The following is a 24,323-nucleotide window of genomic DNA, read 5'->3' on the forward strand; positions in this document are numbered from 1 at the left end:
AAGGGTGCTTTGCTGTTTACATTGTCTGATAATAGCAAACTGCCATGTCAAAGCCCATATGAATTCTATGGGCAACTGCAAGTGTAATGTTCACCATTGACCATAGCATCCAGGTCACTGAAAACTGCAGCATTCCTAGAGCTACAGAAACTGCATATTTCAGGAATCCACATGGATATTTTAACTGAATTGCAAGTATGATTTGATGGAAGCATGACAGAAACATGAGAAGAGCAGTAGCGAAAAGAGGAAGACAGCACAAGAAGCTCCTTGGAAAAGGCAACAAAGCCAAAAAGTAGGAAAAAGGGAGTGAAATTGCACAAGAAGGAAGAGTGCAAGAGCACAGGAGAGGGGCAGTGAGTAATATGGAATGGGGAAAAGAGCATCAAGGCTGAGATAGTAGGAGAGCATGAGGATGAGAATGAAAGTGGAAAGGAAAGAACAAAGAGGGAGAACTCAACGATTGAGAAAATAGGCAAACCAATAACTCTATAGAAAAGTGTTAACTTTTTAAAGTTCAGTTCTAGTACGATATGAAATTTTTCCTGTATTTTGTTGGTGATCTTTGCTACACATGTACACAGGTTAATTACTTCCATACTTGGTGTAAGCTCACTATTGTGTGAATGAGAAAATACACACTGAACCCACCAGGGAAATACTAAAAGTAATGAATCTCCGGGAAATGTTTGATCAGAAAGGAATAGATATACTATTATCACCAGGAAAGTGAAGCTACCATTAAGGACAATCTTTATTTAGTTTTACCCAACTATGATATAAAGAACTAATTTGTGGCAGAAGGATGCAGCATAACATTTGCTACCATTTAAAAACATTAAGGCAAACACACTAAATTCCCTTAAAGATCAAAGCACGATTGTTGGTTATATTTTACTGCACCAGATCAAATACAGTTTTAAAATGAAGACAACTTCTGATGGTAGAAAGTCAAACAAAAGTTTGCAGCAGTCACAAAAATATAATGGACCAGTCATGGTTATATAATGCCTCATCTGATTACCCTTCCCTTTCAAAAGGAAGCAAGATTTCAGGGATTGATAGTCACATAAGACTTGGTAAAGTCTAAATGCACAATTTTAAATCTTAGCAGGGATGTTTTCTGCTTTTAGAAACCGAGATGCTAATCTCATCACTGTCATTTTAATGGCAGTGGCTAGAAATATTCATTCAGTTTTTTTGGTGGGTAAAGTCATAAAGGCTGAACTAGCAGATACCTAGGCAATCAGAATTCAATAATATTGTTCATGCCTCAAGAGCCTTAACAGCTGTGTAAATGCTTCATCAGGTCAATTCAGCTCAGGGAAATATACAGAATTAACAGTTGAAAATTCAGGGAGTCCAATTTAATGACATGGTCATTCCCAGATTTTGAAAGAATATTTTATAAATATATGGCACTTGAACCAAAATATTTGTTCTTCTGCATACGATCAACCACTGAGCTCTGAAATCAGGGATACTGAATAAATTAGAATTCTGGTTTTAAAACTGTGTAAATCATCTCCTCTGAATCATCTGTTTGGTTAGTTTGTACTGAAAATTTTATTTGTTCATTTGGTTAGTTCTGGTCATCTTTGTCTTGCAATGATTTACTTAAACACCCAAATCTCAAGATTTTTGGACAAAGAAAATGTAGCTGAGCAGCGTACCAAACAGTTTAAAGAGCTTTTAAACAGTTTGCCATTCATCAGTTTAAAGTTCCCATGGGTAAATCACTGCCCAGCTAATTGAAATGGTAGTGACTTCAACATAGCAGAATGCTTGGAAGCCCTGATAGTAGTTGGTGGAATGGGTGCTTTAGTTCTGGTGGGTGCCACCTCGCATCCATCAACAGCAACATACAACTAGTTAATACAATAATTGCAGCAAAATTCACCTGGAACAGATACTCTGCCAAAGAGGTTAGCTGCTCCATCACTGAAATAACTCTAATTTATACTGTAAGCTGAATTCTACATGATTGTTTTAATTTCCCTCAGCTGAAAAATGTCACCTTTCTCCAAAAGCTCATCAACAAATCTTTGATGGGTCTTCAAATGATTTGGTGAATCGGTTGTTGCCTATTGTTACAAATTGTGGCAGCGGTGGAGGGCAGAAGGTGGGGGAATATGAAGGAAATGTCTCTATCCCCTGTTCTCCCTAATTCTGGGCTGTCCTTTTTCTCAGATGGCTCAATATGTAATAGAAATTTGACATATTTGACATACTCTTGATAGATGCAAGAATGAGAACACAGGAGTGAGGATCTATCCACCTTTAAGCAGTATTTCCTCATCAATTTTTTTTCACAACAGTGTTAATCAATTTTGCACTCCTAATCTAAAGGTGTTGGGATAAAATTCCATAGGCAAGAGAAAGAACTTGCATTTATATAGACCGCAATACATCCTGAAGTGTTGTAGTGCTGTACTTTCAACAAAGTACTTTTGAAGTATAGTCACTAATGTATCATATGAAACACAGCAGCCAATGTACGCACAGCAAAGTTCCAAAAACAGTAATATGAAAATGGCCAGATTATCTGTTTCAGTGATGTTGTTTGAGGGGTAAATGTAGGCCAAGACAGTGGGGAAAACTCCCCTCCTGCTCTTCGAATTGTGCCTTGGGATCTTTTATGTCCAGCTCGGAAGGTCTCCATTTAATGGCCTCCATTTAAGGTCTCATTCAAAAGATGGTACCTCCAGCAGCATTGCACTTCCTCAACACTACATTAGAGTGGGACTTCAATCCCACAATACTTTGTCTCAGAGGCAAAAGTACAACGACTGAGCCATGGCTGGTACACTCTAATAACTGAACTAAGTAGCCTCAATTCATGTGTGCACCTTATTGTCAAGCGTCAGCAAGCTATTCATTGACTGGGACCTGGATTCTATCCTAGCCAAAGCATTTATACCAAGGATCATTCTGGACCAAGGTAATTGATCTCAGCTTTAATGCGTTAAATTAGGAAGTGCAAATTTCAGCCAAAGCATAAAGTTTTTCAGTTTCAACAATAGGAGCATCATATTACTTTGCTTTTGTTTATAACAGTGTTTATTATTAGCTGTTGTTGATGTATCAAGGGTAAAGCAATCAATAGAATGGGGAGAATTCATATCTTTAGATGTTTGCTACTGTATCCAACATTGTCTATCATTTGAAATCTTAATACAATGCAGGTGCCAATTAAAAGTTCCCATTTGACTTGATACTAAAAAGCTGTTCATTTTTTTGCCGTGAATTAATGGTTGTTGTAGGCCAACAAAAACTGGACACTGCATGTTTAACAAAATGCAAAGTGTAGGAAAACCACAAGGAAGTCATAAGGCGATTTGCATAAACAGCACAGCATATTGTACATTTGCAATGCATGCTGGGGCAAAGCACTCACTTTCCCAAGAAATCCCAGGCCAACCCCCCTATCTGCTGTTGGGCTGAGACCGAGAGGTGCTGCTGAGTGCGTGCTCTGCTACTGAACAGGAAGAGATAAAAATAGCAAGACAGATCTCATCAACATACTTATCAACTTTATACAATACTACACATAACATATCAGCAATACTGTTCTGCGAATCTCCATGTATAGTATGCTTAGAATAGTGGCAGAACAATTTATACAAATCTCCATATATTTTGGTATCTCAAACAAATCGCAGTTGCAAATAAATCAGAATCTACTGCCTCTAATTTTGGTTTCCATAAATGCTATGTTTCGCAATTACCTTCATATGTAAACCCTGTGACGATGGATGATGGTGAATGATTTCGTAAACTTATTTCTGGTTTAGCTGTAAATGTAACCCGGAAAACTGAATATTGCACTCTCTCTGGTGTATTCAAAGATACTAAGTACCTTCTTTACCTTCATTCTTTCAGGAAGTCAAAATGTTGATTATCTAATCCATTCTTTCAAATTTGTTCTTATTCGGATATTGACTAAACATCTATTACACCTTCCACACTAATTGTCTCTGATGCCCATTACAAGTGTACCTAACATCAATAAAACAAAATCCTTATCTGCCTCAATGTATTGTATGGCCAGACATTTTCAACATTTTAATTGTGTAGTATAATCTTCTATAAATGGATATAGGCCAATTATTTTTCACTCACTCAGTTGGTCATATAACTATTTTTTCAGACCAGACTGATTTGTATGACTCAGTAAGAACAAGTTTCAATATTACATTGCTTTTCAATGCTGTAGCAAAATGTCTTAAAATCTACAAATTAACAGTCTATGAAATTTCAAAAGTTAAGGCATGGTCTTGTAGGAATAAATATTATGTAAGCCAATTTTTTTTTAAATAAAAGTTGGAATTCACATAAAGAATAGGTAGTTCCCAATTGGCTTGCTGACTCAATGGTAACATTTTCCTATAAGCTGTACAAGTCAATTAACATTTCTGAAAAACATCCATTCACTTTGCCCCAGACCTCATTACAGCCTTGATCCAAACATGGACAAAAGAGTTGAATTCAAGAGATGAGCATGACTGCCCTCCATGTTATGGCATCAGCTGGCCAACTGTGGCATCAAAGTGCCCTAGTAAAATTGAAGTCAAAGGGAGTCAGGGAGAAAACTCTCCACTGGCTGCTGTCATATAGTGCATAAAGGAAAATAGTTATGATTGGCAGGGGGCCAATCATCTCTGCCTCAGGATATCGCTGCAGGAGTTTCTCAGGGTAGTTCCTAGGCCCAACAATCTTTAGCTACTTCATCAAAGACCATCCCTCCATCAGAAGGTTAAAGGTGGGAATGTTTGCTGATAATTGCATATTATTCAGTTCCACTCACAACTCTTTCAGACAATGAAGTTCATACCCACATGCAGCAAGACCTGGACCACAGTCAGGCTGGTAAATGGCAACTAACATTCATGCCACATAAGTGCCAGGCAATGACCATCTTTGCCAAGAGGGCATCTAACCATCTCCATTTATCATTCAATAGCATTGCCATCATTGAATTCCCTACAACATACACCCTACCAGGTCCCAACTGACCAAAAGTTTAATTGGGCTGGCTATATAAATACTGGACCTAGGGAGCAGGTCAGAAGTTGAGTATTGGGCAGTAAATCACTCACCACCTGACTCTCCAAAGCCTTTCCAAAAAGTGCAGGGGACAAGTCAACACTCTTCGTCTGCCTGGATGAGCGCAGTTCCAACAATCAAGGTCGATCGATATCATCCAGGACAAAGCAGCCCACTTGATCTGCACTCCATCCTCCACCTTAAATTGTAACAACCTCCACCATCAGCATACTTCAGTATATACAACCTACAAGGTCCATACCAGCAACTTGCCAAGACAATTTCAACAGCAGGTCCCAAACCCATAATTTCTACCACCTGGAAGAATAAGGGTAATGGATGCATGGAACACCACCACCTTCAAGTTCCCCTCCAAGTCACACACCATCCTGACCTGAAATGATACCACTATTCCTTCACTGTTGCTGGGTCAGAATCCTCTAATTCCCTCCCTAACAGCACTGTGGGAGTACTTCCACCACACAGACTGCAGCAGTTCAGCACCACCTTTTCAAGAGTAATTAGGAATGGGCAATAAATGCTGGTTTTGCCAGCAATGCCAACAGCTCATGAATGGCTAAAAAAGTAATTACAATTGAGAAATAACCAAAGCCAAGGCAGGTCTATGTGGTTGACCAATTATCACCAAATAACCTCCGGGAACAGTACTTAGTTGAGCCTGAGATCTATAAACAGGTTATATGACTTTGTCATATTCTATAGTTATATTTGTTATGTCTCTAACAGAACTGAATAGAAAAAAAATTGCATCAAAATTGCTCAAACCACTAGAAACTTGAATTTTTTTTATTCATTCGCGGGATGTGGGCTTGGCGGGTTGCCCTTGAGAAGGTGGCGATGAGCTGCCTTCTTGATCTGCTGCAGTCCACGTGGTGTAGTTAGCCCCACAGTGCTGATAGGAAGAGAGTTCCAGGATTTTGACCCAGCGACAGTGAAGGAATGGCCATATATTTCCAAGTCAGGATGGTGAGTGACTTGGAGAGCTTCTTCCAGGTGGTGCTGTTCCCATCTATCTGCTGCCCCTGTCCTTCTAGGTTGTAGTGGTCGAGGGCTTACATAAGAACTAGGAGCAGGAGTAGGCAATTGAGCCCCTTGAGCCTGTCGCGCCATTCAATACAATCTTGGCTGATCTCATTTCAGCCTCAACCCCAATTTCTCGCCCTCTCCCCATAACCTTTCAACCCGTTACTAATTAAAAATCTGTCTATCTCCTCCTTAAATTTATTCAGTGTCCTGACATCCACTGCACTCTGAGGTAGTGAATTCCACAGATCCACGACCCTTTGAGAAAAGTAATTTCTCCTCATCTCTGATTTAAATCTACCACCTCTTAGCCTAAAACTATGTCCTCTCTTTCTAGAATGCCCCACAAGGGGAAACATCTGCTCCACGTCCGCTTTGTCTATCCCCTTTAGCATCTTATATACCTCAATTAGATCTCCTCTCATCCTTCTAAACTCTAGCGAGTATAGGCCTAAACTGCTCAATCTCTCCTCATAAGACAAGCCCCGCATCTCTGGAATCAACCTAGTGAACCTCCTCTGAATCGCTTCCAATGCAACTACATCCTTCCTCAAGTAAGGGGACCAAAACTGTGCACAGTACTCCAGGTGCGGTCTCACCAATGCTTTGTACAGTTGCAACAACACTTCCCTATTTTTATACTCTATTCCTTTAGCAATAAATGCCAAAATTCCATTTGCCTTCCTTATTACCTGCTGTACCTGCATACTAACTTTCAGCGATTCATGCACGAGGACACCCAGATCCCTTTGCACTGAAGCATTCTGAAGTTTCTCTCCATTTAAATAATAAGTCGCCTTTTTATTCTTTAGGCCAAAATGGACAACCTCACACTTATCCACGTTAAACTCCATCTGCCAGATTTTGGCCCATTCACCTAACCTGTCCATATCCATTTGTAAATTTCTTATTTCTTCATTGCAATTTACTTTCCCACCTCTTTTGGTGTCATCTGCAAATTTAGCTATAGTACCTTCTATCCCTGAATCCAAGTCATTAATATAGATTGTAAATAGTTGGGGCCCAAGGACCGAACCCTGTGGTACCCCACTAGTTACAGCTTGCCATCCAGTAAAAGACCTATTTATCCCGACTCGCTGCTTTCAGTTGGTTAGCCAATCCTCTATCCAAGCTAATATATTACCTCTAACTCCATGTGATCTTATCTTGTGTATTAATCTTCTGTGTGGCACCTTATCAAAGGCCTTCTGGAAGTCCAGATATACTACATCTGCAGGATCCCCATTATCCACTTTGCATGCCACATCTTCAAAGAACTCTAGCAAATTAGTCAAACACGATTAACTCTTCGTAAAAACATGCTGACTCTGATGGATTGCATTTTGACTTTCCAAATACCCCATTACTACTTCCTTAATAATGGATTCCAACAATTTCCCAACGACAGACGTTAAACTAACTGGCCTATAGTTTCCTACTTTCTGCCTTCCCCCCTTTTTGAATAAGGGCATTATATTAGCATTTTTCCAATCCACTGGAACCTTTCCAGAATCCAGGGAGTTTTGGAATATTATAGCCAATGCATCCACTATCACCACTGCCACTTCCTGTAAGGCCCTGGGATGTAGGCCATCGGGTCCTGGGGACTTGTCACCCTTTAATCCCAATAGTTTGCTCAGTACTTTTTCTCTAGTGATGGTGATTGTTTTAAGTTCCTCCTTCTCTATACCTTCTGCACTACCTGTTACTTTTGGGGTGGTACTAGTGTCCTCCACTGTGAAAACGGAGGCAAAATATTGATTACGTGTCTCTGCCATTTCGGCGTTCCCCACTATTAACTCCGCAGTCTCATCCTCCAAGGGGCCAACATTCACTTTAGCTATTCTCTTTCCTTTTATATACTTGTAGAAGCTTTTGCTATCAGTTTATACATTTTGCGCTAGTTTTCTTTCATAATTTACCTTTGTTCTTTTTATTATTTTTTTAGTAACCCGTTGTTGATCTTTAAAAGTTTCCCAATCTTCCAGCCTGCCACTGACCTTTGCAATTTGGTATGCCTTAGTTTTTGCCTCTATGTTATCTTTAACTTCCTTGCTTAGCCATGGATACTTTTTCTCCCTCTTACCATCTTTCTTCCTCTTTGGAATATATTTTACTTGGGAGGAATTGAATATCTCCTTAAATATCTGCCACTGTTCATCAACTGTCCTACCTTATAGTCTTCCTGCCCAGTCCACTAGTGCCAAATATGCCCTCATGCCTATGTAGTTACCTTTGTTTAACTCCAGAACACTAGTGTGGGATTCTCGCTCTCAAACTGAACTTGAAATTCTAGCATGCTATGATCACTCTTCCCTAGAGGATCCTTTACTGTGAGATCATTAATTAATCCCATCTCATTACACAAAACCAAATCCAGAATAGCTTGCTCCCTGGGCAGTTCCACAACATATTGCTCCAAGAAACAATCTCTAATACACTCTATGAACTCTCTCTCGAGGTTACCCTTGCTAATTTTATTAGTCAAGTCTATATGCATATTAAAATCACCCATGATTATTGCCGTGCCTTTCTTACATGTTGCCAGTATTTCCTGTGCCCTACAGCTGAACTACGGTTTGGGGACCTATAGATTACTCCCACCAGGGCCTTCTTTCCCTTGCTATTTCTTATTTCTACCCAGACCGACTCTACACCTTACTCTCCAGTGCCTATATCATTCCTCACTATAGCACTAATCTCTTCCTTTACTAACAAAGCTACACCACCTCCTTTTCCTTCCTGCCCATCCTTCCAAAACACTGAGTACCCTTGGATATTCAACTCCCAAACCTGTTCTCCCTGTAACCACGTCTCAGTAATCGCCACCAAATCATACCTATTTATCTCTATTTGCGCTGTTAACTCATTAGTTTTATTCCGAATGCTACACGCATTCAGATACAAAGCCTTTAAGTTTGCCCTATTGTCAATTTTCCCTACTCTTATATGATTCTTTGGTGCAATATAACTTTCACACACTCTGTCCCTTCCTTTCACTTTTTGGTAACAATCAGCCTCGTCACTAACCTGCACTCTTACCCTCTCCTTAAACTTTAATTTTTTATATTTCCATGCAACTGAACCCTCCCTGCCAATATTTAGTTTGGAAGGTGCTGTTGAAGGAACCTTGGTGAATTCCTGCAGTGCATCTTGTAGATGGTACACACTGCTGCTACTGTGTGTCAGTGGTGGAGGGAGTGAATGTTTGTGGACATGGTGTCAATTAAGTGGGCTGCTTTGTCCTGGATGGTGTCAAGCTTCTTGAGCGTTGTGGGAGCTGCATTCACCCAGGCAAGTGGGGAGTATTCCATCACACTCCCGACTTGTACCTTGTAGATGGTGGACAGGCTTTGGGGAGTCAGGAGGTGGGTTACTCGTCGCACAATTCCTAGCCTCCGACTTGCTCTAGTAGCCATAGTACTTATATGGCAAGTCCAGTTCAGTTTCTGGTCAATGGTAACCCCCAGAATGTTGATATTGGGGAATTATGTGATGGTAATGCCATTGAACATCAAAAGGCGATGGTTAGATTCTCTCTTGTTAGACATGGTCATTGCCTGACAATTGTATGGTACAAATATTACTTGCCAATTGTCAGCCCAAGCTTGGATGTTGTCCAGGTCTTACTGCATTTGGACATGGCCTGCTTCAGTGTCTGAGGAATCAGGAATGGTGCTGAACATTGTGCAATCATCAGCAAACATTCCCACTTCTGACCTTATGATGGGAGGAAGGTCATTGATGAAGCAGCTGAAGATGGTGAGGCCGAGGACACTACCCTGAGGAAATCCTGCGGTGATGTCGTGGAACTGAGATGACTGACTCCAACAACCACAACCATCTTCCTTTGTGCTAGGTATGACTCCAGCCAGTGCAGAGTTTTCCCCCGATTCCCACTGACTCCAGTTTTGCCGGGGCTCCTTGATGCCACACTCGGTCAAATGTGGCCTTGATGTCAAGGGCAGTCACTCTCACCTCACCGCAGGAGTTCAGCTCTCTTGTCCATGTTTGAACCAAGGCTGTAATGAGGTCAGGAGCTGAGTGGCCTTGGCGGAACCCAAACTGAGCATTAACGGGCAGGTTATTGCTAAGTAAGTGCCGCTTGATAGCACTATTGATGACCCCTTCCATTACTTTACTGATGATCGAGAATAGACTGATGGGGCGGTAATTGGCCAGTTTGGATTTGTCCTGCTTTTTGTACAGGGCATACATGGGCAATTTTCCACATAGCCGGGTAGATGCCAATGTTGTAGCTGTACTGGAACAGCTAGGCTATGAGCGCGGCAAGTTCTGGAGCCCAAGTCTTCAGTACTATTGCCAGAATATTGGCCAGGGCCCATAGCCTTTGCAGTATCCAGTGCCTTCAGCCGTTTTTGGATATCATGTGGAGTGAATCGAATTGGCATCTATGATGCTGGGGACCTCCAGAGGAGGCTGAGATGGATCATCCACTCGGCACTTCTGGCTGAAGATTGCAGGACCTGTTTCAGCCTTATCTTTTGCAGATGTGCTGGGCTCCTCCATCATTGAGGATGGGGATATTTGTGGAGCCTCCTTTTTCAGTGAGTTGTTTAATTGTGCACCACCATTCTTGACTGGATGTGGCAGGATTGCAGAGCTTAGATCTGATCCGTTGGTTGTGGGATCACTTAGCACTGTCTACCACTGGCTTCTAATGCTGTTTGGCATGCAAGTTATCCTGTGTTATAGCTTCACTAGGGTGACACCTCATTTTAAGGTATGCCTGGTGCTGCTCCTGGCATGCCCTCCTGCACTCTTCATTGAACCAGGGTTCATCCCCTGGCTTGATGGTAGAGTGGGGGATATGCCGGCCCATGAGGTTACAGATTGTGCTCGAGTACAATTCTGCTGCTGCTGATGGCCCACAGCAGCTCATGGATGCCCAGTGTTGAGTTGCCAGATCTTTTCGAAATTTATCCCATTTGGAACGGTGGTAGTGCCACACAACACGATGGAGGGTATCCTCAATGGCTGTGCTGTGGTCACTCCTACCGATACTGTCATGGATCTGCGGCAGGCTGAGGATGAGGTCAAGTATGTTTTTCCCTCAGCTGAGGAAGGGTGGTAATCAGCAGGAGGTTTCCTTGCCTATGTCCGGAGTCGATGTTGAGGACTCCCTCCCGACTATATACCACAATGCTGCCACCTCAGCTGGGCCTATCCTGCTGGTGGGACAGGACATACCCAGGTGATGGTGTGTTTGGGACATTATCTGTAAGGTATGATTCTGTGAGGATGACTATGTCAGGCTTTTGCTCCCAATTTTGGCACTAGCCCCAGAGGACTTTGCAGGGCTGAAACTGCCGTTGTCGATGCCGGGTGGTCCGTCCGGTAACTTTGTAGCAGTTTGTTACAACTCCTGGCTTGCTAGGCCATGTGAAAAGGCGTGTAACAGTCAACCACAGATTTCCTTTCCTGAAGGACATTACAACAATCTACAATCTTCTAATTCCAGATTTTTATTCCATTCAAATTCCGCCATTTGCCATGGTGGGATTCAAACCCGGGTCCCCAGAGCATTACCCTGGGTCTCTGGATTATTAGTCCAGCGACAACACCACTACGCCATCGCCTCCGTCCCAAATACTTCATTTAGCAAAAAATCCAGAATTAACGCTGCTGTAGTTCACATCTCAAAAATCACCCCAAAATTTACGAAAGCACATAATATTATGTAGTATTAATTAACTTTGTCCTGAAATTACAAGTGGCACAGTGAGTGAACTGATCAACTGCAACCTATGAATTTACAACATATTTCAACAGAATAGTGTGCTTTGTAATATTTGTTAATAGCTGCAGCTATTATAGTCTGTATGTAAGGTTCAAAATACGTAAGAGGAAATGTTGGCGTTCTACTTGGAGTTATAAATGGAGGCAACATTCCTCCTGAGGACTGCATATATAGCATTTTTCTTCAATTCAAAATATTAATCTTTCACAGGCAAAACATTTTACTAACTAAATACATTGAAAAGGTTAAATAAAAACAGAAAGCGCTGGAAAAACTCAGCGGGTCTGGCAGCATCCATAGAGAGAGAAAGTAAACGAGTCATATTCGACCCGAAACATTAACTCTATTTCTCTCTCCACAGATGCTGCCTGACCTGCTGAGCTTTGCCAGCAATATATTTTTAGTTCAGGTTTCTGGCATCCTCGGTATTTTGCTTTTATTTTAACAATATAAATATTTGTTCATTGCACTAAAATCTAAGTAAAATCATTACTATTAAAATACTATTTCAGAGATTCTCCTGCAGTGGCTTCTCTTACCACCCCTGCACAATTACCTCTGGAGAACACCAATGATCTATCCTTGGCCCCCCTCTTATTTCTGATCTTCACGCTGCCCCTTAGCACATCACCTGAAAAAACAGCTTCAGTTTTCACACGTACACTGATGACACCAAGGTCCATCTCACCTGTGCCCCCCCCCTCAACCTGCCTTTATGTTATAATATTGCTCATCTGACATGCAGCCCTGGATGTGCCAATAAATCCTCCAATAAAACACTGAGAAAACTGAATTACTCGCCTTTATAACGCACATTTAACGTAGTAAAACTTGCCAAAGCACTTCACAGCATGTAATGAGACAAGTTTGCAACAAACCAAAAGAGGAAACATGAGAATAGGTGGCCAAAAGCTAAGCCATGGAGTTAGGGTTTTAAAGAGACTCTCAAAGGAGAGGGAGGTGGCGATGCAGAATGGTTTAGGGAGTTGGGGGGGCAGGGGATTGGAATTCCAGAGCTTAGGGCCTAGGTGTCATCATTGTCCAGCAGTCCCGGCAACAAAATCTATTCCCCAGCTACTGAATCCATTCCCTTCCCTTACCACCGTCTCCAACGAACCAGATTGTTTCTCACCTCCAGACTTGACCATTCCAATGCTTTCCTGGCCAACCCCGCATCTTCCACTCTCCATAAACTAAAGATCATACAAAACTCGGTTCCCCCTATCCAGCCCCACACCAACCCATTCGCCCATCACCCTCAGCCTCCCACTCCCACGCTTGCTGACCTATATCAGGTCCTTGTCCACCAAGGCCTCGATTTTAAAATTATCTTTGCATTTAAATCCCTTCATAGCTTCGCCCTCATCCATAACTCTGTAACCTCCTGCAACTCTACAACAATCTGAAACCTCTGCGTTCCTCCAAATCTGGCCTATTATGCATTTTCCCCCACTTTGTTTCCCGCCACTTGCAGCCAGGCACCTGAACTTCTTCCGTAAACTTCTCTGCCTCTCTCTATTTTATAATGCTCTTTAAAGCCTACTTCCATGACAAAGCTTTTAATCACCTCTCCTATTAGCCCCATTTTTGGCTTGGTGTCAACTTATGTCTGTTTAGGCTGCTGTGAAGCCCCTTGGCTTGCTTTCCTATGTTAAAGGCAGTACATACATGCAAGTTGTTGCTACCAAAAAGGTTGCAAGTGTTTCCCTGGAAAACCATTCAATAGTACTTCAAGACAACCTGCTTCAGAAAACATAGTTCTACATAACATAAAATAAAAAATAAAATATATTTTGTGCCAAGTGGCATGGCATGATTCATTGTAGTGATTTCCTACATATTGTCAACACCCCAGCCCACTGGTGTGCCAGAAGAACAGGATGTTGGGGGAAGAGAAATGATTATTCAAGAAGCCAACTGTTGGTTCAAGTGGAGAAACAGCAGGCTGTTGCTTATGGTGAGCATAAGAACAGTCTTGACAGAGGTTGACGAACAGATCTCCAGTTCATCTCATTAGCGAGCAAGGGAGTAGGGCATGCAAGGGGAACTGATAATCATGCAAGAAAACAAACAGGTTTCAAAGAGAGAGAGAGAGAGACAGTAAATTTAAGTGACATTTGAAAGATCTTACGCCTTATTTATCTTCTTGAACAAATTCTTGTATAAATTGAGAATGGCATTACAATAGTCATGCTTTAGATATAGCAACAGCTCAGCTTTAATTTTCATTGTACCCCCTCCACTTAATAATTTTAACAATAGAACATTAACTTCCAGCTACAGTAAAACTACTTGCCCTGGTATCAGGTTTACTTAAGTTCCATTATCATGTTAATTAAAAAGCTGATGCTTACCTCTCAAGCTCTGCTATTTTCTTATCTCTCTCGTTTTTCTCAGTCTCTACTTCCTTCAAGATCTCTAAGAGTCTGTCAACTTCAGCCTGGGATTTTCCAGACTCCTCTTTGTAGTATGCCACATCCTTCTCAAGTTGTCTCATTTTCTCACCCAGCTCTGGGTTCAAATGAGCATCCTCCTCAGCATCATGAGCCTTTGCATGAAAAAGTAAAGAAAAATGAAAGTGACACCATAAAAATAAATACGTTTTAATTTCGGAAATGATATTATAGCACAGCACTTCAAAATTCATTGAAAACACAAACGCGCACACACAAACTCCATGAATTTCATAACAAGCCCACCACACATGCTTTAAAGTAGAGCACAGTTTTACCAAGAAAAGAATTCAAATACATTATCTTGGATGGGGACTGGATTACTATGAATGACAGTGCAGGAACATTTGCAGCCAAGGTTTTTTTGGTACTTTAGACTTCAAGCAGGCACACACAAAATAACAAAACCAAAAAAAAAAAGCACGGCAGTATTTGGCCTACCCTATGTTCCTCATAATTCCTAATTGGTATCTTGAAAATAAAACCAAGCACATAAGACAAACAAAGATGAAAACAGAAAGCAAACTAAAACAAATTGCAACTTACAGGATGAGAAAAGTATAGCATTATTCTTCTGAGGATGCTAAATTTCTTTGTGGTGATGTTTTGTATTATTAAATTGTATTAGATGCTAAAATGACCAAAAGGGTAAGTGTATGATCCAATCAAGTATTGTTAGTTACTTTAAACATTTTTATGTGTTGGATAGAAACTGCTGGGCTTTGTTAACACATTCCTAAACATTAGGAGCACTGTTACTAATTATGTGCATTTTTTTCAGTAAACTTGATTCTGTTGTAAATTTTACGGCCAAACTAAGCAACATTCTGTTGTGTATTATCATTCAGAGCTATCTAAACATGTGCCATTAAAACCAGTGGTTTATTACCTCTTATTTATTAGGTATGTAGTAACTGATTGAGAGAGAGGAGACGAGAACAAATTCATCATTCATTACCAATTTAAATACAACTGAAATAAATCCAGAAAAGAAAATGCAAAGTAGATTTTGTGGCACTACAGACACGTCAGCAATAAAACATCTTAATGTCTGGGTTCAGCATTGAAGTGTTCTTCATTTATTGTCCTTTATTTATATTAGAATGGCAGGATGAAGAAAAGCAGATTGACCAGCTTTCCAAAAGGTAATGAACACAATGAAACGAGTTACTGTTAACAGTATTAATTCCATGATCTGAGTCTCAAGAGAGCATAGTTAACATATACTAGTTCATTCAGATGCCAGCAGTACATGGATTCAGTTTAAGAATTAATTGACTTAAGCTAATTCTTCAATTATTGTCTAATCTCAAAAGTTGTTGTATGTTTGTGAGAAAGCACATGCCCAGACATAAGAGATCACAATTTGAATTTACAAGAACCTAAAAACAGTGATATTTGTGTAGCATTCACAAATTTGCACATGAAGTTCACAAAAACAGCAAGAAAAGTAAATACAAATCGTTAAAGCTGATGAACAAAATTAGCTACTTAAAATATTAAGATTCTGAATAATTTTGTGAAAATAAATCAGTCAAGTGCAGAAAAACAGGAGTTTAAGTGATTGAAAAACAAAGAAACTGAAACATGCAAACTTGAACTAATTTAATTTGATTATAAAAAGTTAACCCTCTAAGTGCTCCCAATTCTGCAATGAATTCCTATGTCTGACAACAGTCTAGGCACAGAACAAAAGGTGTCTGTGTTCCTCATTATGGTTCTTCATGACAATCAAGGATTTCATTAACAAGAATTTTGAATGTAAACCTTTACTATAAAACTTGCCAGTGTTACCAATTTGCCAATTATCACATCCTAACAAGTTGAAAATATTAGGGCATGCCAAAATAGAACTAAATTTGGTCTGTGCATAAACTGTCAGTCTGCCAAGGCTTTGTAGACTTAAAGGCAGTACCGCAAGAAACAATACCATGGTTTCACTATGCCAGATTCTAAATAGTTAGCATTTAAGCATCTGCAACCAAGACCTTGAAGTCTACATAGCTTACTTATTCCAGTATGACAGAAAATTGCAATCGTTTGAAATGTTTGCAGAGCTGCACTTTGGTATAAGCACAATATTAGGTCAATGGGTCCTCATGCTTTCAAATGTTACAGAGGGCATTTTAGAACCACTTACTGGTATGTACATCTGATTGAACAACTGCTCAGCTTGCTACATTGCAAAGTTGGGAAGGAATGAAGCACAGACAGGAAGAAGGAAAGATTCAGGAAAACAGCATTAGCTCAACAAATCCAATGAATTTACACAGAAAATGTCTCTTAAAAGTAGAAATTTAAGTTTCCAAACATTCCACAGTGAAAGTGAGAGGCACTAAGGAAACATAAATGTTGGTTTTGGCTCATAAAAAGAATAGCTAGAGTAAGAATTTTTAGCTTAGTGTTACTTTACTCTTTTCTCCTCCCAGAGCTAAATATTCCATGAAATAAAGCAAGCTTCCAACCACTGATGATACATTTAAACGTTCTGCTCAAGTGATGAATCACTAAAAGCACTATTGGTTTATAAAGGTTATAATTAATCAGAGGGCTTCAAAGTTGGTTGTGAAGATAAGCTTGATTAAATCAGGTTATTAAATTTGAAGTATATTATTTTTAATGCAAAGGTAATTTATTTAACAGATTTCAAAGGAAGTGCAATCTTGGCAGGACAACAATAGATGTTGATTGTTCTCAACCCGATTAACTTTGGAATTCGTCATCAACATGCTACTTCTTTAAAGTGTTAGTTTACTTCTACAATAAGTTTGCATTCGTTCAATTCTGATACTTAAATTTTACATTTTAAAACTCTCCAAAAGTCAAAAGGGCAGCTCTTCTAATGGAAAGGCCCATTTTGTCAGGTCAACTCCATAAAACAATGGCATTATATCATGTAAAGTGTTTCAAAACAAATTGCACATTACAAAAAAAAACTTACAATTTTTAATAAACAACATCACGATTTCTTGCTGAAATCAAATTAATTTGGTGAAAATTCAGTGGCACATTTGGTCAGAGAAGGAAATGCCAGGATTGTAACAAACAGGACTGCAGATTTTATGGTAAAATATGACAGTTTGATTGACTGCACAATTAAAAGCAAGTTTATGTTATTGTTCTAATAAAATTTGTGTTACATTTTCATGGTAACTGTATTTGTACCAGCATTGTATAAATGTAGGATATAACTTGTTCACAAAATGAGTCATCATTTGAGATTTTAATGAAATACATTTCATTGTTATTTTCAGTCTAAAGGAGTATATTAAACAGTTTGTCCTCATTATCATTGCACTGCTTCTGGCTATGTACCAGTGCGACTGCGAACTATATGGCTATACCGCCATTCACTCCACTGTGCGGAATAGGAAATGGATACATGTTCAGTGCAAACACTGTCAAGCACATGCATGGGACTGTGATTTATGTTGTATTGCCGTTCTATTGCTTTCTGATTCAGAGTTGCCTTTTCTATTAATTTTACAAACATTCAGCCAGTATGCATGACACTGAAAGAGAATTTTCTACAAGATAAAGTGAATTCAACTGTAGGATGCATTTTTACAAAGGTCATTGCAGTATTGGTACTACCATGGTACACTTAGAGGATCGGCATAAGGAAGGTCTGTGACATAATAGCAGCCCCAGGGATGTACTGCAAAAGATAGGCAGGGGTGGGGGGGTGGGTGGTAAGGTTTGGATACTAAGTAACTTTCCTTCCATAACTTAAAAAACAAATGAATGTAATTACTTTAAGCAATAAACTGCGTTTGGTTATGACATAAATGTTGTTAAAATGTAAATTATTACAACATTTTATAGCTTTAACTGTGCCAACAAAATGATGTAAAAGTAACCATATTGTGTACAGTATAAAAAGCTGTACACACCAGGTTCAGCCTCCAGTTTGAATGCTCATACTGATCGTTTGTTTGTAATATTTGCCTTTTTTTTAAACAAATGTTGTGGTTTCCGAATTCAATTAAGAGTTTTAAGAGTGATAATGGGAACATTCGAGCTTTGTTGCATTAATAAAATCCGATTCTTCTGAAAATGTGGGTACAGCAGAACTTCTGGAATTAGTGCTATACAATTATGGAATGCTGTGCAGGAAGAACTTTAAATTTCAGTTTTTTTAACAAAAGGGTGCAAAACTATTTTAATGACAGTCTGACTAATGATTACATAAATTGCTCAGACATTTTCTAACATTCTCCACCTTTTTTCTTGGGGTGGGGTGGGGGCAGTGGTTGGAAATGGAGAAAAATGAATGCCATGTGATGACAGCTCTATGAAAAGTATTTTTAAAAATTAAGCAGACCCTATTTGCTCCGCATGATTTTTTTTTCAAGAAAAAGTTACATGTAATAACAAATTGCTACAAAAACCACTTGATAAATGAAAAGGATTTTCTGAAATCTAATGTATTCAGCACTAAGGAAGTAACCACCAAATTATTTAAAGAAGTTTCTCATCCATGTTAATGTAATTTTGTATTTTATTTTATTCATGTGTTTTGATATTCTTATTGCAGACTTTCTTATTGGACAAGTTCAAACGTTTTTAAATTAACATAGATACATTATAAAAATCAATTGGCCATTTGAATAGGGATTTTCTTTAAAAATGCTCATAACTGAGCTGAAAACCAACAATAATAAAACATCAAACAGCAGACATTTGGATTCTGTCTACATGACTTTCAGCCAAAATAAACTAAGTTACATCACAAAAGGAGCCAGCAAAAATCACAGGGCCAGTGGAATGCTTATCATCACATTATTTTACATTTCTAAGATAAGTATCACTTCACTGAAAATCAGCAGCAGTGATTCATATGCTCTAGGTGAATGGTATTCAGCTTTCCAAAGGTTCTTCCAGAGCAGATTGAAAATAGTTTGTTTGTATTTGTTATTTGTCTTCATTTGGTAATGAGCATTTGCCAAGTGTTTACGTGAAAATTCACATGTTTCAGTTGTTGCTTTACAAACTCTCTTTGTACTTTGCCTGTTTTGATAACAATCAGTTTGGATTCCAGAAAGTAAGAAATTGCGAAGTATTGTGGATCTTTGCAATGTTTACTTTAAATAAAATTGTATGGTCTGAAAGTTCCTCTTTTAATGAGCAATGAGAGAATGCATGGTGCTCTCTGCAACTAATGCCTTGCCAAAGAAATTGCAGGAATGTGCAATTTCAAAACGTGCTATTTCTGGGAATGCAATTTTTGCTAATTGCAGTGGTAAAAACTGCATTTTACAATTTTTCATCAAGAGTCTCACCCCAACATGTTAAAGATCCAATTTACCTCTTGTAAATCCACAAAATCACCTTACAGAGGGGAAATTCATTCTTTCAACGGGGAAAAGGTATTTTCATGCTGGGATTCGGTTAGACATTTTGGAGATCAGAACTAAACAAAAGTTAGGTTTTATTGCTCTCTCCTATGCTAAGGCGCTATCCTCTCTATACTGAGTGACACAACTCCTGAAGAGATCATCCACTGTTCTGCAGAGACTAGACAAGAGGAGGCAATTTTTAGTAGTGTAAAAGATACTTCTATACGCTATGACATAGCAAAAAAGAGAATGAAAGCTATTTAAGGCATTTGGGTATCAGCTAATGACCAAACAGAGTTCAGCTTCACAAAATCACTTCTTTATGTGCATAAGTGCTGCTCCACAAAAGGAACAATAATATCCTCACACTGAGGAATCTGGTTAGATCAGGGGTTGGAGAAGAAAAACACGTATAATATGAAACCATGACTGTAAAGAACCCTATTATCAATTGCTTTCTGGAAAATGACTCGTCTAACCAGTTGTGAGTGACCTCTCTCTCCTGAAATTCTAAGAGCTACATCAACAAGCAAGCTTGAGGTGCATCTTGGATGATTTAACACATTTGTAGCATCCACAGTAAAAACATCAAATACATTATTTTAAAACAAACTGCATTAGAAAAAATCTAATCTGAGTTTTATTCAAACCTCTCACACATCTGAATTTCAAGGGTTCCTTTCAGTTTGGGCTATTCTGAATATTCATCAATGTCTATAGCAATCCTTCTTTTATTAAAAATTTATTGGATAATTTCCAAAATTATAGTTGAAACCTTGCAATAAAACCACATTCATTAGCTTTAGTTCCAGGTTACAAAAAACGTGTAATTGCATCCAATAAATTTATATTTCTAGAAGGTAATTTGCACGGTAGCAGGTCTATCTCCAGATGGATTTCAGAAATCCTATCTCTTGAATAATCAGTAATTCAGGACTCGTAATATAACTATGTATGCATCATGTGGAGATCACATGAGAATTGGAGTTTTTGCTTGCTAAAGTATAATTATCAAGCTAACTGGAAATTTGTTGCACATTAACTTACCAAAACTATTTTTCTACTTCCAATAATTTTTGACATTCTTGATAAATATGTTCAAAAGCAAAAGATAAAGCAACAATCCTATATAATCAATCATGAAAGGGCAAACAACTCAAATCTCTTGAATTATGTGTTGAAAAATCATGGAAAAAGCCTCCTTCCCACCAGGAAAAGGAGCGTGGGAAACCTGAGGAAGAGCTCCTCTGAGCAAAACAGTGAGAAAGTTATAAGGAATCCAGAGTGAAAGAAAGGTACTTTACATAGAAAAGTAGAAATTCCATTTCTACCAGAGTCAAGGAGAAGTATAGGTGAATATGCAGAGAGTTACAGTGCCGTTTCCTTAAATGCAAAGGCAATCTAAATATTTGGTTAACACAATATAATTTGGGGGAGAGGAAATTCATGGTCTTTAAGACATGTGGCCCACACTGATTCAATGTCAAGGTCTTAATTTTTTTGATTATATCCTAGCAGGAATTCTTCAGTGATCCAAGATTAAGACATGAAAAAATTTCGGATTAGCACCAGTCTGTACAAATATTAACCAAGAGAACGTTTTTTCCCCCAATTTGACACTTACCTTCTTTAATTGTGCTTCCAACTTACTACATTCTTCTTTTTTTTGCTCTATGGCTATTTCTAGAGATTTTAATTTGGAATCTTTCTTTAAACCTGTTGAAGCCAATGAGGATGCATGTTCCTTCAAGTCAATCAAACTAGACTGAGAGAAAACAAATAATTATTATTGAAAGTAATGTCCCGTAGATTACAATCGATTTTTACAAAAATATTTTCTCAAGTGTATTATTTAATAGTATTTAATTCTGCATATATATTTAAATCATTTTCCTTTTAAATCAATAGTAATAAATTGTTTTATATAGAACTCTATAGGATAGGTTAGCATTCCCGGTGGCAAAACTGCATTTGAAGGGAATGACAATGAGAGAAGGCTATAACATTGCAGCCCTGATTCTCTGAATTTCACTGCCTTTGAGTGTAGCTTCCAACTGAGTGGAGTAAAATTGTTGAACCTTGCAAAGTATTAGGGAAACTCTAATCAGCTGAAGTGGATTGCAACAAAACTACGCTAGGCTGTTAAAATTTCTCAATATTTAGCTCACTAAAATGTAGCTTCAACACAGCAGAAATTCATCCAGCAGTGCTAGATTTAAAGATTTTCTTTAAAAACAAGGTTTTACCCCTATGCCCAGATTTTGCAGTCAGTGACAAAGTGACGGTGCTCACTGCTGACCTCAAAGAAAACTGCCCACAAAGATTTAGCAAGCTTAATGGCATGGATTTCACCAATCCCGATGTTAATTTCATTCTGGCACCAGTTATCGGAAATCTCTGGCATCCAGCAACAGTGATGCCATCAAGCAGATTAAACAGCCAATCTCATTGAAGGGCTATCACAAACAGCAAACCAGGAAGTAATAAGCAGGTCTTATCATTCACTTTTTATAATCTTACAGAAAGTGAAATAAAGATTGGGATATGCAAATGGGATTAAGATAGAAGCTGAAATATCAGAAACTTTTTTTAAAAAAAGTTATGGAAGATTTACGATAGAATTGAAATATTTGACATTCCATAAATACAGAACTAGTTTCTTAGAGCCAAAGAGTTTGTTCATCAGTAATTATGAGTTAGTGCACTGTTAAAAACCTAGTTACACCTCATCAACAAGGCTTAACTTCTTCAAGAATTTTTACAGTTAGGCTAATAGCATTAAAAGTAGAAGTTCACATCAAATCAGTGATTTCTAATTTATTTCCATCTGCAGGGGCTTCAACACCACATCCTGTGGCAGAACCAAGAAATCACTGACAGCAACTTCTTGATTTCTACTTTTAATTATGCATGTGGGGGGGCACCAGAAATCAGTGGCAATTTCACAGAGTAATGACGGTGAAAACTGAGTTTCATTATAACCATGAAATCTCGGCCATTGTTAGAAGGGCTACTGTGACAACTCTTGAAATTCAAAACATAACCTCAGGTTACTAACTAACCTCTTTTTCTGCTAGCTCAGCTTGCAAATTGTTAATCTTCTCTTTAAGGTCCTTATTTTCTTTTTTATATGACTCAACCTCTTCCAGTCTTTCACGATCATCTCTTTCACGTTGCTCCTTGAGACGTTCTATAATTCTTTCCTATAAGTGCCAAAAGTGAACCAGGCAATTAAAGGCAAAGTCATTTCAAATTTTCAATCACAACATGTGTATGAAAGATATATATGTTTTTTATCCACTATAAGTTTATCAATATTAGTATTTATGAATGCTTTAACAAGCTATACATTGGAACCTATCCAGTCCAGAAATCTATTGAAATACTAGCTGTACGAAAAAACTTTCAGCAAACCATCAATGTCATTGGCATCATTTTGGTGCAGTACTTTGGGAACAGAAACATGGAAGATACAATATTTGGATAAGCAAAACAAGTTTTATTACTGCTTTATAACATTTTATCATGGTTTTATGTTTCAGGTAAATATATCTAGGGCCAGGATTTTATGGTCCCAACGCAGCATGTCTCCCCCTTGGTGGATGCGGTGAGCCATTTAAATCTCCATTCACTTCGGCGGGACCGTAATATCCTGCTGGGTGGGCGGGGCTGTAAAATCGTGGCCCATGGTATTTCGGGTTCCACACATGTGGTTAGGCAATCCTATGTCATTCCATACTTCAAAAAATTCCAAAGTCCAGAAATGACTTGTTCCCAAGGATTCCAGACTGGAGAGCTTACAATGTAATAGGCATTTGATACATCTTTAAATCTGGTATTGTAAATAATTTCAGAGTGCAAAAGTTTCTAGAATTTATAACCCTGTAGTAACTACTTAATAAAACATTGTTTTGAGTGGTGTAAGCATTTATATGCTGCTATCAAGTCATAAAACTTGAATGACGAACTATTATTTTGCATTGGAGAGATTGAATTTTCAGTCAGCATACTTTCAGAAAATATTTGTATAGTTTCCTAAAAGTGCTTGAAAAATGTTTCTGGTTAGATATAATAAAAAAACACCTTTGATATTCAGATTATTTTAGTCATAGTAAAAATTGCATCCTTTCAAAGTGACCGTATTTCTTGCAACAGTCAGATCAAAGATTGGAGCCAATAACTGCCAAATTACAACAATGTTGTACTAACAGCTTTTAGCAAAACACCTCATTGAGAAACAACTGAATCTCATCATTATAAACTTGTGGGGACCCGGGAAATATCAATTCTAATCATGGATTCATGTAATTGAGGTTTGAAGTCCTCTCTTGACTGTAATGGAGCCTTAAGCAGAACCATGGGGGATAGGGGGGAGGGGAACAAAGAATGCAATAACAGAGTTTATTATAATAAGGTTCTACGATAGGCCACAGCTTCTACAACTCAACCACAAAAATTTTTGTTGTTAAAAAAATGTAATCAAGCAGTTGGTTTTGAGCCTCCAGGGACTTTGAATGTTTAAAGAGGCAGCACAGATGGGGAATGATCTCTGAGGCAAGCTTGCTTCTTGGCAAGCTCCGTTACTCCCTGAACTTTCGCCAGGACTGGTCAACTTAGGTCTGCCTATGCCAGACTTGCTATAGCAAGACACTTGGCTCAAGGGGAAATAAACTTCGCAAG

The 24,323-nt window shown here is 38.7% G+C and overlaps 1 protein-coding gene across 3 annotated transcripts in view; it reads right to left on the reverse strand.

The window, feature by feature from the left end:
- The window catches only part of LOC144681687 (ERC protein 2), an 864,810-nt gene that overhangs the window by 399,309 nt on the left and 441,178 nt on the right, over window positions 1-24,323 (reverse strand). For all 3 annotated transcript variants that reach the window (XM_078543515.1, XM_078543513.1, XM_078543512.1), the window contains 3 exons: window positions 22,706-22,846; window positions 21,268-21,408; window positions 14,206-14,399 (listed from right to left, as the gene is read on the reverse strand). In XM_078543515.1, the coding sequence (XP_078399641.1) occupies window positions 14,206-14,399; window positions 21,268-21,408; window positions 22,706-22,846 (476 nt within the window). The remainder of the gene's footprint in view (window positions 1-14,205; window positions 14,400-21,267; window positions 21,409-22,705; window positions 22,847-24,323) is intronic.

This window comes from Cetorhinus maximus, chromosome 6, assembly GCF_964194155.1.
Source record: "Cetorhinus maximus chromosome 6, sCetMax3.hap1.1, whole genome shotgun sequence".
NCBI lineage: Eukaryota > Metazoa > Chordata > Chondrichthyes > Lamniformes > Cetorhinidae > Cetorhinus > Cetorhinus maximus.